Raw genomic sequence first — 13,675 nt, 5'->3', positions numbered from 1 at the left:
GTCCCGCCCGACTCCCCCCACGTCCTGGTAGCTCCTGGAGCGGAATCCCTGGCCTTGAGGAGGGAAGCTGCCAGCTTGCAGGAAACTCCCCTGAAGCTCCAAGTGAAGTCAGGGGCAGGCTCGGGATATGTCTTCCCTGGGCATTGACAGTGTCTCCTCCACACACACCAGAAACATTCATGTGTTCACATGTGTGAGGAAACAGTAAAACCCAGTGAAGTCTATAATAATAATAAGGAAGTATTATTAATTTTGTTTACATATGAGACTGGTGCATATATATCACCAAATGGGAAAGGAATGTAAAATGTATACCACACTTAGCCGGATCCCAGGCAGAGGGGATTGGGATACAGTTGGCTTGTTTCTGAGCATCATAAGTCCATTGCTTCTTCTGAAGATCAAGAGAGGCAGTCCAGTCATCACTGACACATTTCTGTATCCCGATACAGCTATCGACGCCATATTGGCTGTACTCTCGCTTTTCCCTTGCTGTTGCTTTTATCTGTTAAGAATGAACACTCCTCTTGTAAACTGAAGGTCCAGCTCTTGCGCCTCGTTATGGCCGTGGGAAACTGCTCCATGGGGCTCGTCAGACTCCTCTGTATTCTTCACAGTAAGTTCTGACGGGCAGAAGCCATGAGCTTTCTAACTATGCCAAGAACCTAGAAGAAGGGAGAGGGAAGATTAATTGTGGGTGTGTTTGCTGACTGCCAGGGAAGCATCGGGCCACACGCTGAGTGACTTGGTGATTCTCTTGTCTTGTGCCCGTGGCCTCCTCTCAACTTGCAGGTGTTGTCCTCCAATCGTATTTAAGGAAAGCAAGTCCAGAGTGGTTAACTGTGTTGGTCGTGGATGAATCGGAAAAAGTAGACCTTTTCCCCCTCAACTTGACTCTTGGGTTGTTCGTAAATGATTTTTTAGACATATGCTGACTATATTTCATGTTATATCCTGTAGCAAATTCTGTGATTCTGGGGATCTGGTTAATGAGGTATCAACTTGACTGCAACAAATGGTACTTTCAACTTGCAGTTGCCTTTTAGCCCCAGGGTCTGGATTAGCCCCTGGAGTGATAAAACCTTGATGACCCTGATGACAGAGTTTACGGGCTGCTTGCCTCTTTGTCAGTGATGGTGCCAAATGCTTTATATCAGGGGTGCCCAACCGGCCGGCATCTCTGGGCCTCACTAGAAGAAGTTGTCTTGGACCACACATTAAATACACAAACACTAATGAAAACGGATGATCGAAAAAAGGGTCCATGCATAATTTTTGTGGTGTCCGCTGCCCCATGTGAGCAAAAACATCCCCCCATAATAACCCTAAGTGTGCAGCAGCTCCTTTGATAATCTTTTAAAATCCCTGAGCAGGTCCCAAGTTTGCGATCACTAATATAGAAAACACACATATCTTAGTCATAAAACATCATTGATTTAAAAAAATTTGTTATAAAAGTAAAAGAAAAGAGGGCAACATAAAACTACATTAGTGGGATGTTTGATGTTGTAGTTGAGAAACTACTGCGTACGCCTCCTGGTTTGATAGAAGTAGTTGCAATTCTCAGTTCCCAAGGGGCTCATCAGATGTTTTGGTTTTAGTTTTACTCTTAAGAATGTGTTTCAGTCTTCAAAACAGTCACTTGCAAATGTAGGTGCCGCCAAATAGTGATGACATGAATAAGGTGTGATTGTGAAGCAAGGGGGGTATTTGTCTCTGGGAAGAAAGAACCTATAAAAGTCCAGTAAAGAGAAATGATCAAATTTTTCTTTACATTGAAGGTCAAATTACAGCTCTATGCATTCCATTTGAAAATTGGCAGGTAACAAACATATTAATGTTGACTGAAAATGGAGTCTCAAATATAGCAAAAATTAATTACTTTCCTGGAAATCTTGAAATCTGTTTTCAAATTCTTGTGTCAAATTGGAAAGCAAGGCTGCATATATTTTTTTGCTATTCACAGGACTGTGTTTAGCCCACGTGTAGAAATGCATAAAATTGTTTGCCTTAATTTGAGTTTACCGTAATCTCAGTTTCATTTGGAATGCTGTTATGGTTTGAAACCAGCTTATTGATAAGCTGATTTGCAGCTTGAAGACACGTATTTCACTCATTTAAATGAGCAATTAAATCCACTAAAAATGCTGAATCTGTAAGCCAGTTCTCATTGTCAAGTTCTGGCACAAATTTGTTTTTTGTTGTTTTTTGTTTTTTTGTTTTTTTGACACCATAAACGATTTGGTAACATGTCACAAACCATAAAATCTTTTCAACATTTGGCTTTGATGTGCCCATCTTCTGAAAAGTAAATGATGTCACCATAGTCAACATTAATGCTTTTGAGGAATTCCTGGGATTGACGATGATTCAATCCCTTGGCTCTTAGGAAATTCAGTCTTGATGATGATTTGCATGACGTTATCCATTTTTAAAGCTTTTGTTCCTAAATTTTCTAGATGAACTGTGCAATGATACATCATCGAATAGCAGTTTTGGGCGGCAGATGCATCATATTCTATTACTTTTACAAGCCCTTCTCTTACCTACCATCACCAAGGCACTGTCTGTAACTACACCAGATGTGTCGACAATGGACAAGGAAAATCTCTTTAACGTATTTTTTACTGCCTCATGTAAATCTCTTGATTAAGTTGTGACCTTTAATGGCACTACAGAAGCCAGTTCCTCAGTGACATGATATTCATCATCAATGCCTCTGGTAAAAACGGCCCGCTGAGCCGTATCTGTAACGTCGGAGCTCCGAACCATCGCCAAAGCGTGACATTTGAGACTAGCAGCTTTACTCTCCAGACTTCGGTCTGTAGATTTTCCAGTTTCTTCGATTCGCGTGGCTATGGTCTGGTGAGACAAACTGATTTTAGAAATACCCTGCTTTTTTTCAGTGCAAATTATATCTGCCACACTTTCTGCACATTGCTTAATAAACTCACCATCAGTAAATGGTTTTGACATTTTTGCAATTAAGTATTATACCACATAACTGGCTTTTACAGTGGAATCCACCTGAGTTGTAACTTTTTGAAAAAAATTTTTGTTCAGAAGACAGACTTTTTCCCATTCCACTATTTTGTCCTGATGATATAGTCCTTCCTACACATTGAATTTGGCAGCATGTTCTTGCATGTGATACCTTTTCCAGTTATAGTCTTTGAAAACACGCACAAATTTCCTACAAATTAAGCAGAGTGCCTTACTATTTACGATGACAAAAAGTAGTCTCCTGTCTACCTTTCACTGAACAATCTTCCTTCATCTGTAATTTTTCTTTTTCAGAGTTCTTTTTTCTTTTGAGATGTTGTAGAAGCCATGCTGGGATTTAAAAAAATAACAATAGATAAGGGACTTTATTTACTTTTATTATGAAAAGTAAATGACAGGAAAACAGAGAGCTGTGTGGTGGCCCTTGCACAGCCCTCTCGGCTGCCAATACAGGGTGCAGTGGAGGGCCGACTGTAAAGTGGGGTGGGCGTCGTGGGAGGCGCTGCCAAGCTGTGGAAGTACCTTTAACAATCAAGTAAGGATGCTCACCTGACTCCTAAATAACATTAAATGCCTACCATTGCAATGATGGTTTGAAATATTATCGGTGATCTCTGCCTCACTGAGTCACCACGACCACATGTGACGTCTGATGGTGTCAACTCTACTGTCTGCCCTTGGAAGATGACACACTGAAAGCCGCACACCACCGTAAAACTGAAGCCGTGCACGTGTACAAATAGAGCATATGTACATTTATTTAATGTGACATTGTGACACGTAATCACCCAAAAAATCTCATAATGTTTTAAGTAAATGTACAATTTTGCACTGGGCCATGTTCATAGCCATCCTGGGCTGCATGCAGCTGTGGGCTGGACACCCTGCTGTTCATTGTCATCCTCTTCAGAAGGGAAACTAAGCCGTGAGTACAACCCCCTGTGATAGCAGGTGTAGAAAGTGCTAGTGTAAGAATCAGATCAAGACCCTTCGAGGGGGTGGGCAGGTTATTCAGGCCATGGGTAAGTTGTCCCGAGGGAACAAGGAGGGGCTGAATCCAGCCCGCCTTCCGCCTCGGCCTCCACAGGAGCAGGCTCCTGGGCTGGCAGCCTGCTGGGGACAGCTGGGGGAGGGAATGCCCATCCATCCCCCTCCCTCTCACATGGTTTGTGTGCCTCGCATGGGCTACAGGCTTTGGGTGGCGTATCTTGTTCAGGTCAATTTTTAAACCAGCTCTGGGGAATAGGTGTTTGGCTATTACAGTTTTATAGGTGGTGGAGAAAGGAAAGAACATATGGGAGAATTAGTTAAATATCTACTATGTGCTTAGACATTTTATATCAACTCTAAAATGGCAGTTTTATGGGGGTTTTTGTTTGTTTAAAATGACTCCAATGCTCTTGCGCGCTTATTAGTGTCAAAATTAGAAAAGATCAAGGAGGACTTCTTTAAGGAGGCATCTTTTGAATATATATATATATGTGTATGTGTATTTATACATATATTATATATAGTAACCATAAAGAGAATTTATATATGGTTGCTGTATATAATTTGGTCAATAGATCATTGCCATATGTGCATTAATGAGTTTTCAAAAGATTTAAATAAAATAGCATGCAGATATCTCAGAAACTTTGCCCAAACTGACTCTTTGATTTATAAAACATATTACTATATTAATACTAATGATCACTTAGCAGATTATTGAAAAGCTGGGAAGCTCTATTGGTGTCTCACTTCTCCATTTCCTGTGTCTAATCGTGTATTTGTCTGGGAACACAGCACTGATAGCTTCTCGCCAAATCACGCCCACCCTCTTTATAATAAATGTGCACGGTCAGGTGTGCTCTACTGCCTGTCCGAGATCACATTGGCCCGTGAAAGCACAGAGCTGGTGCTTTGGCTGGAGACTCTGCTGCTTCCCTTCAGAACCACTCGCATTCACAGCATTGGGTCGTTGTCTTAGGGAGAACAGCATGGATGTGGCGTTTTGAGCTTTGCCACCAATGCGGAAATAAGACAATGCTCTTAAGCTGTCACTAGTGCCATGGGACCTTGAATTGGTGACTTTTCCTCTTTGAACCTCAGTCTCTTTTTCACCTATAAAATGAGGGATTTCATATATATATATATATATATATATATATATATATATATGATTTCCAGTCATAAGTGAGGGAAATGTTAAACTATTTCCCAAATTGAGGACATTCAAAATCCCACAGATGGGTGACTTTGTTAGAAGAAGGTGGCCATGCCTGCTTCTCAGAGTGTTTCTCAGAATGTCAAGTATGCTTGACAAAAATATTTGCCTTTTTGAATCATAAATCATACTACTTTATCAGAAGGTTGTGTATTGTTTATTAACCACAAGGAAACTGCTCCCCTAGTGGACGCACCGGAATCTTGGAAGGGCCTTCGCGGCCCGGTCCCACCCAGGGCGTGCCAGTCCTCCCAGCCAGGGTCCTGGTTCGCCACAACAGGGCGCTGCTGTCGGTGCCCCTCCAGTTGGGACCAAAGTCATAACACTTTCTTATGCAACAATAAACATTATGGAGACAGTCAGGTCTTTTTTAGCTACGTAGAAATTTTTGTATGTACATGGTCGAAGATAGAGGTAAAATTTAAAATGTTGAAGACATGAAAGTTTTAACTCTAAGAGATTTTTCTCCTTCAATATAGGTAACAGTTTTTTTTTTTCTTAAGGAATCTATACAGGTACTCATTTTACTTAACTGCTTGCTATTTATTAAGCTGCCTGCTGGATCTCAAATGACACCTAGTTCTTGTGTTCTGTTGTCAGTGACCTGGCATTCTGGGTTCTAGCAATGGAGATCAGTTATTTGAATTCAGTGGAATGTGCCAAAGGTTTATTCATTAGAATATAAGGGCATCAGGGCCACATTTGACACTTGATAGTCCAGAGATAACTGGCAAAGAACAAGGTAGGTGACAGGGAACTCGTTCCTTCAACCCAAGGCCCCAGTAATGTCAAAGTCTTCTTAGGTGGTAGCTATGAAATAAACTGAAATCAAGGAATCAATTGCAGGAATTAAGGCCGTCTTACTTGGTGGTCTAAGAGCCGAAGTGACACGCCAATGTTTCCATGAAAAGCAGAGACCTACCCAGAGGAATAAGCTCTTTCTCCATCCCTCCTTTTCAGCGGTCAGTGTGCTGCCTCCTTTTGTTGGGCAATTTAACTCACAGCTGAATGGCCGGAGTCACTCGACGCAACCCTCCTGCAGTTGCACACAGATCTGTGGGTCAGTGAGGGGTGGCGCTGCGGGAGCCGATGCCTACAGCCAAAGTGTGCACCCGAACTGTTTTCCCCCTCTTTTTCCCTCCCAGCCCCTGGCTGGGTTTTAGTTGCACGGCAACCCATCTGCCGTGATAGATAGCTGATGTCAGCTCATTTGCACTTAAACTTAGCCTAGGAAAGTTCTTAAGACAGCATTTGAGTTTGTGCAATGCTGGGGAAGGCTCCAGTTTGTGTTACCAAATCATAATACTGCAGACTGATGGACTCCGGCAGGCTAAATATAAACACGGATGCCACATCGGATTAGCTTCCAGAACAATGTGGCCTGAGGGACTTTGTTTCTAACTTTTAGGAGTTAGCAAACGAGCCTCAGCCATATTCTATTTGCTGCTCAAGTTCCTTCTGCACTTAAAGGAATAAGAAGTGTCCAAAATTACCTTAACTCCTGAATATTAGCATTTACCCAAATACCTAATATGGATTTTTTGGAAGAAGGGTCAACATTTTCCATATATGCTTAAGCAGCAATTGGGAGGAAAGAGTGTATAGTATTCTAACAAGTGAAAAACATACCTTCTGTAAACCAGCAGGGGGCAGAAGGGAGTTTAGTGTTTTCTCACCTGTGACTATCCAAATTTGTGACAATCCAAGGCAAAATTCAGAGACACATTGGTAAACAAATTATCCTCAGCCCGTTACTGCACGAATCATTCTGGTTATAAAGACAGGCTCTGGTTGGTGTGCTCAGAGCTAGTTCTGCCCTCTCTGTGCAAAAGGATGGACAGAACATTGAGTTATTTATGCCTCAAAGGGGACAACAGTGTTGTACCCAAATAGCAACACCACTTCTAATTCAAATCTTAATCACTAATGACAATACAGCATTTTATGAGTTTTCCTACTTACACTTAACTATTTGAAATAAAGATGAGTAAATTATTTGATTAGCAAAGTTTCCCTTTTAAAGTCACTGGACCTCCATGTAACTCTATAAAACAGTGAAAACGATGTTCATAACCTACTCTGGCTTCTAAAAAGTCAGGGTTATCCCTTCAGAGCAACTCGGGGTGGCAGCGTCCGTGCCACTGTGAAGATGGGGTTCGTACCGAAACATGATGATGAGAAGTGAATCTCTGTCTTGCTGTTTATATGATTTTAAGTCCTGATTGTTAATGTTGGGCCTTTGAAAACACTTTTAAAAGGAACATAGATTTCCTGTGCTAATTTGTAACAAAGACTGTTTTTGCTGGGGTAGTATGTTGGTGTCTTTTTTTTTCCCCTGGCTTTTTTCTTTTTTTCTTTAAATAGCATATTAGTGTCTTAATTTGGGTTCCTCAGGAAGCAGCCCCTGAAAGGGAGTCAGGATATTTATCAGGGAGCTGCCTTAGGCTCTGCAGCTGTGGAAGGAAGGGGCCGGAAGCAGGGACGGGTGGAGGAAAAAGCTGAACTCCTTGCAGGTCCAGTAGCAGCCTTAGCTGACTCCACCAGGGTCTCTGGATTCGAATGGCTCTTCAGAGTGTCCCGAACCGGGGCAGTTCCCCACTGATCAGTTACTGGGTGTGCACCCTCCGCCCCCACCCCAACCACAGGGCATGACCTTGGTTTAGGTGGCTCTTTGCAGCAGAGACAGTCGTTCTTCACTGAAGAAGAATCTGGGTGCCTCATCGTAACACAGGTTGTATGAGAAGGAGCCCCAAAATCAGGTACCCTGGATTTTCTTTTTGATAAGTCAACTTATTAACATTGGATAACTTATTGATTGCTTTAAAAAGAAAATGATAGCTTGCCGTATTTCAATCCATATGGAAGGAAGTGGTACTAAATAAAAGACTTTTTTATGGTTAGTGTGGTTTGAAAAATAGGACTTTAAAGGATAAAAAGAGAACTTTTTAATAAATCAGTGTTAAGTTCTGAAATACAGTGGTAACATAAATACATGCATATGGCTTATTTAGGTGCATTGGGATTGTCCTCTGAATAAGAAACTGCTGATTAAAAGTAATCTCAATGAATAATGGAATTATAGTTTGCGATGGTTCTCTGACTCTGTGGGGAGAAGTAGTTAAACAAGCCGCAGAGGGTGATGCTGGCCGTGTCAGGTAATAAAGCCCAAGCAAGTGTATTGTGACAGACAGGAGGCCGGAGGGTGCATTTGTGTGTTGTTCGAGAACAGTCATTTATGCCTGGCCTTCGTTTCAGCACTTCGTGTTTAATTCCCCCGAGCCACTTACAATTCGGCCATCGCGGCAGCTGTGGGCCTGCTGGGTGCATCCCCTGTGCCGGCTTGGTGGGTATTGGAGACGTGGTTCTCAGCCAGAGCTCAGTGTCAGCAAACAAGCACCTCTGTTATATCGCCACCAGTCTCATCAGAAAAGCGTACTATTTGGGAAGATGTGCAGCTCACAATGCAGATGACTTCTCTAAAAGGTCATCTTCTTATTGAAAGCTCCAAGTTTTTTTATTGGCAATATTTCAGTTGTTTTCATGAACACGGGCTCCTTGTCATTTTTTATGAAGATGTGTATCACATACCTGTCTGAATACCCGTATTTTAGCAAATGTTTTTTAAAGTAAAAATGGGGTTCCCTGAACAAAGCAGCTAAGTTAGACCACAACTCAGAGTCACACATCACACAAGTGCTTTATTTATTTAGTTTTTAATCCTCATCCGAAGATATGTTCATTGATTTTAGAGAGCAGGGGTTGGGGGATGGAGAAAGAGAGACCGATAGACATCAATCGGTTGCCTCCTGTACATACCCTGACTGGGGTGCAAACCTGCAACCTTTTGGTGCACAGGACGATGCTCCAAGCATCTGAGCCTCTTGGTCCGGGCATGAGTGCTTTTCTTAAAAACAGCTTTTGTATTTCAGTATGAAGAGGATGTAAGCGTTGGCACCATTGTCTTGGCTAAGGTGAAGGTGTCAGCAGCTTTGCCCTCCGTTGCTTTTGTACCGTCCACTCAAGTGTCCATGCAGTGAAAAGACAGACTGTTAGCATTTTGGAAACAGTTAGGACCTCACTGCCCCCTGAAAGTGTCCCACTCTCAGTGTCCACAGCCCACATTGACTTCCACTGGTATAGAGAACCACTTTAAGCAGGGAGAGCCCGGGGATGGAGACTGCCTTGGCAGGAGACCAGAGAGCCTGGCTTTGTGTGATGGCCTCAGAGCTGGAGAACCGGGAAGGAAGAGTTGAAGCTTGCCGAGGTTTTTCAGCCTGACTGACTGAGTGGATGGCAAAACCATTAACCAAGGTGATGATTGGGGAAAGGGGAGCCCAGGTTTATGATTGAAAATGATACTGCTATCACTGAGGGGGAAGAATCTATCACAATTCCCCCCCTTGGAAAAGGATGGGTTCACTGTTCATGGAGAATGAGTGGTGGTTTTTGCAAGGTCTGCACATACTTACCGGTGCATGAGGCTCTTGTGTCTGTGCTTCCTGTAATAGTACTCTTCTCTCTTTGTTTCTAGGAATGGTGCAAAAGCTGGACCAAAAGCTTCCAGTGGCCAATGAGTACCTGCTGCTCTCTGGAGGCGTCCGGGAAGGCGTGGTGGACCTGGACTTAGATGAGCTTAATATCTATGCCCGGGGGACCGACTACGATATGGACTTTACCCTCCTGGTGCCAGCCCTTAAGCTGCATGACCGTAACCAGCCCGTGACACTCGATATGCGCCACTCAGCCTTGTGCCACTCTTGGCTGAGCCTCCGGCTCTTTGATGAGGGCACGATCAGTAAATGGAAAGACTGCTGCACCATCGTGGATCACATCAATGGTGCCACCAACTACTTCTTCTCCCCAACCAAAGTGGCCGACTGGTTCTATGACTCCATTAGCATCGTCCTGTCGGAGATACAGAAGAAACCCCAGCGAGGGATGCCCAAGGTGGAGAAGGTAGAAAAGAATGGGACCATCATCTCCATCATTCTGGGTGTGGGGAGCAGTCGCATGTTGTACGATATTGTCCCTGTGGTATCTTTCAAGGGCTGGCCCGCGGTGGCCCAGAGCTGGCTCATGGAGAACCACTTTTGGGATGGGAAGATCACGGAGGAAGAGGTCATCAGTGGGTTTTACCTGGTGCCTGCTTGCTCCTACAAGGGGAAGAAGGACAATGAGTGGCGGCTGTCCTTCGCCAGGAGCGAGGTGCAGTTGAAGAAGTGCATCTCCAGCAGCCTCATGCAGGCGTACCAGGCCTGCAAAGCCATCATCATCAAACTCCTGTCGCGGCCCAAGGCCATCAGCCCCTACCACCTCCGGAGCATGATGCTCTGGGCCTGCGACAGACTTCCTGCCAACTACTTGGCTCAAGAAGACTATGCGGCCCACTTTCTGCTGGGCCTCATTGATGACCTGCAGCACTGTCTGGTCAACAAGATGTGTCCCAACTACTTCATCCCTCAGTGCAACATGCTGGAGCACCTGTCGGAGGAGACGGTCATGCTGCAGGCGCGGAAGCTGTCCTCCGTCCGCTCAGACCCCGCGGAGCACTTGCGCACCGCCATCGAGCACGTCAAGGCCGCCAACCGGCTGACGCTGGAGCTCCAGAGGCGAGGGAGCACCACCAGCATCCCCTCCCCACAGTCGGACGGAGGGGACCCCAACCAGCCCGATGACCGCTTGGCAAAAAAACTGCAGCAGCTAGTGACTGAGAACCCGGGGAAGTCCATCTCCGTCTTTATTAACCCTGATGATGTCACGAGGCCCCACTTCAGAATTGATGACAAATTTTTCTGAGCATTTTGCTGCCTTCTGCCCCCACCTCTGGTTCTAAACCTCTCATCACGTGTTGTGTGGTTTGTGCGCTGTCTTTCCATTTTTTTACATGTCCAGCCTAGACTGGATCTGTTAAGAACACATTGTAAGTCCCCTGTTTCTGCAGGATGGCGCAGGCTCTGAAACAGTATATTACTATTTCATATTCTGCCTCTGGTTTTGTTTACTTTTTGTAGTTATCGTCACATAGTTAGTTTCTGTTTTGTTTTAAGGAGAACTTGAGCCATAAGTGAAGATGCCCATGAATTCCCTTGCTTTTTGCTATTTCAAACTTTGTGCAAATTTGTTAATGGGAATGGAGACACAGACCTCTTTCTGACACATAAGGATTCTGTTATTTGTTTTGTTTGTTTTTATTTTTTTATTAGCCTTCATCACTACAGATATTTGAGAATCATCTGAACGTGGGAACTGCTGGATCGAATTCTTTTGCCCAGTGGCCAGAGTCGTTTCCCCTTTTCCAACAAGCAATGTAGACTTTGGAAGTGAAAATGCTACAAATTCCATTTTGGAGCAACTTCATTGAATGTAATTGTCCTCAAATCAGAACTTTAGAGGTTTGGAGGGTGTGTTTGATAACTTTCCAAACAGAATTAAGGTTTCCAAATGGTAGTGTTAGTGTGTGTAATTATTTGAAGCCTTATTTAATCCTTGTTAAAGAACATACCATTATAATTGTTATTTGCACTAATGAAATCTTTGCCATTGTCGGAGTCCCATTGTGTTTGCTTTAATATAATTTGATGTCTGTTGAAACCTGATCTTTGTTTTCCCATTTAGCCCATTTCTCTCAAGCACTGGAAGGGATTCTTTACATTTGTTTAGCTCCCCTTTAATCTTGGGCTCCTGTTTTGCCCTCTTTGATATTCCTGGTTCCTATCTTACTGAGAGAAGTTTTTAAAGCTTTATACCTGCTGGGTGACTTTATCTGAAACGGGGAAACTATATACTTGATAGAATAGGTGTCTTTGTACGCATTTCTTTTGGGGTGACAGAGGTAAGCTTTTTTGTAAAGTCTCTTTGCTTCTACTGAGTTTTGAGGAAAACTGGCAGAAGAATTTGTAAGCCCCAGGCAGAAGACACCGTGCCTGTCCAACAGCAGGGTTTGCTACAGAGAGGAGCCAGGACATGTCTGTGGGCAGCAGCCTTGGTGCAGAGCCATCCCGTCTTCACCAGTGGACTTTCCTGCCAGTTTTAGGTGACAGTTTTAAAGGCGTTGATTCCCTTTTCCTGTGGAGTCATTGCCAGCTGTGGTGTTTGAGAGGTCAGGGGCCTGCTGATCTCCCAAAGAATGACTGGGATGGCTGCTGGTGAAAAGGTCAAGTGACATTTTGGTTTTGATCTTGAATGTCCAGGCTTAAAGGTTTGCTTGAAATCAGGCATATGCAGTCTTGGGTTTTTGCATGGGAATTAATGTAAATGTTTATAAATGAAAACGAAATCATTCAACCACCTTAAGTCAAACACAAAAATGATCATAATAAAAGGAACATACTGACCTTGGAATGTTGTTGTTGTTGCCGTTGTTACTTTTTAATCTGGGAACTATTTTCTTATTAGCAATCCCAATAGTAACTTTCAGGAAAGTTGGAGCTTACTATTGTCTTTGGGGCCAGTTGTTCATGGAGCGAACACCCAGTATCCTTCTGCCTTTATCCGAATTTTTGACTAGTATCTGCCTAATCCATGTCCTTCTTGGGAAATGACTTTAGCCCCAGCTCCACACTGCAGCCTGATTCCTAAAGGCCGGTGGACATCACCGTTTCCCTGGCCACCGTCATTACTTAGGGATTGGGCGTGGACTGTACGCTGCTCCAATCAGGGACATGCTCCGCATCGTAGCTGGGGATGCCGGGCAGACCGTGCACTCTGGACATGGACGAGGAAGCACTTGGCCTCTATCCCTGTGACAGCTATCACAAAGTCATGACTAGAGCCAGTCTGAGGATGAAATGGGCATTGGGTGACACTGTGGAGGGCTGGGGGTTGGGGGGCAGGGAACATGATTCACCGGACTCTGCCCTCCGCACCCCAAGTCAGACCTCTCCTCCTACTGGCCTTTCTACTTAAATGAGTCAACACTTAGTTCTTTTAGCAATTTGAACATGGTTCAATTCATCAAAATGTTTAAACTGGTAGACCAAACTATTTCAATGTATTTAATCTGTTTGAGTTGGTGTGTGTCTCTTCTTTCTGAGGACAGATATCAAGGGTATCCATATAGTTTATCTAAGATCTGGTTTATGCTGATTTAATTAATTCCAAAGACTAGCATAGCCACTATAACTCATAAATATGTACCTGGTGAAGTCTTAAAATTGATTATACTTTGGTCATTATGCTAAACTTTCTAGGTTAAAAGAAACCATTACAAACCACTGAAGTAGCAAACATATTCAAAGGCACTGGCTCCCTTTAAAGTCAAGTTTAAACGGTTATACCTGTGCTTTGAATTGGCACCTCCAATGCAATTAGCAACATTGACGATGTATGAAATGCTGTTTGCGCACGACATCTCGTTACAGGCGCGATGAGAACCTGGCTTCAGCGATCCTTGTGGCACCTCTTTTTCCTTTCGCCACCTGTAGATCTAGTGAGCACCCTACAGATTCTTGGTTAAATTTCATCCAA

The 13,675-nt window shown here is 43.6% G+C and overlaps 1 protein-coding gene across 2 annotated transcripts in view; it reads left to right on the top strand.

Annotated features, from left to right (window-relative positions):
* Positions 1 to 12,550, top strand: part of MB21D2 (Mab-21 domain containing 2) — a 108,298-nt gene extending 95,748 nt beyond the window's left edge. Inside the window, exons 1-2 of one of the 2 annotated variants that reach the window (XM_037039965.1) lie at positions 9,163 to 9,520; positions 9,741 to 12,550. In XM_037039965.1, coding sequence (XP_036895860.1) covers positions 9,743 to 11,005 — 1,263 coding nt within the window. In that variant the 5' untranslated portion in view covers positions 9,163 to 9,520; positions 9,741 to 9,742 and the 3' untranslated portion in view covers positions 11,006 to 12,550. Of the gene's footprint in view, positions 1 to 9,162; positions 9,521 to 9,740 lie in introns of those variants that run through there. The other variant, XM_037039958.1, reaches the window with a different exon arrangement.
* The last annotated feature ends 1,125 nt before the right edge of the window (positions 12,551 to 13,675 follow it).

Source organism: Sturnira hondurensis, unplaced genomic scaffold (genome assembly GCF_014824575.4).
Source record: "Sturnira hondurensis isolate 20B ecotype Veracruz unplaced genomic scaffold, ASM1482457v3 Scaffold0000396, whole genome shotgun sequence".
Classification (NCBI taxonomy): domain Eukaryota; kingdom Metazoa; phylum Chordata; class Mammalia; order Chiroptera; family Phyllostomidae; genus Sturnira; species Sturnira hondurensis.
The sequence above is the reverse complement of the archived record's forward strand: the minus strand, read 5'-3'. Positions and strand labels throughout refer to the sequence as shown.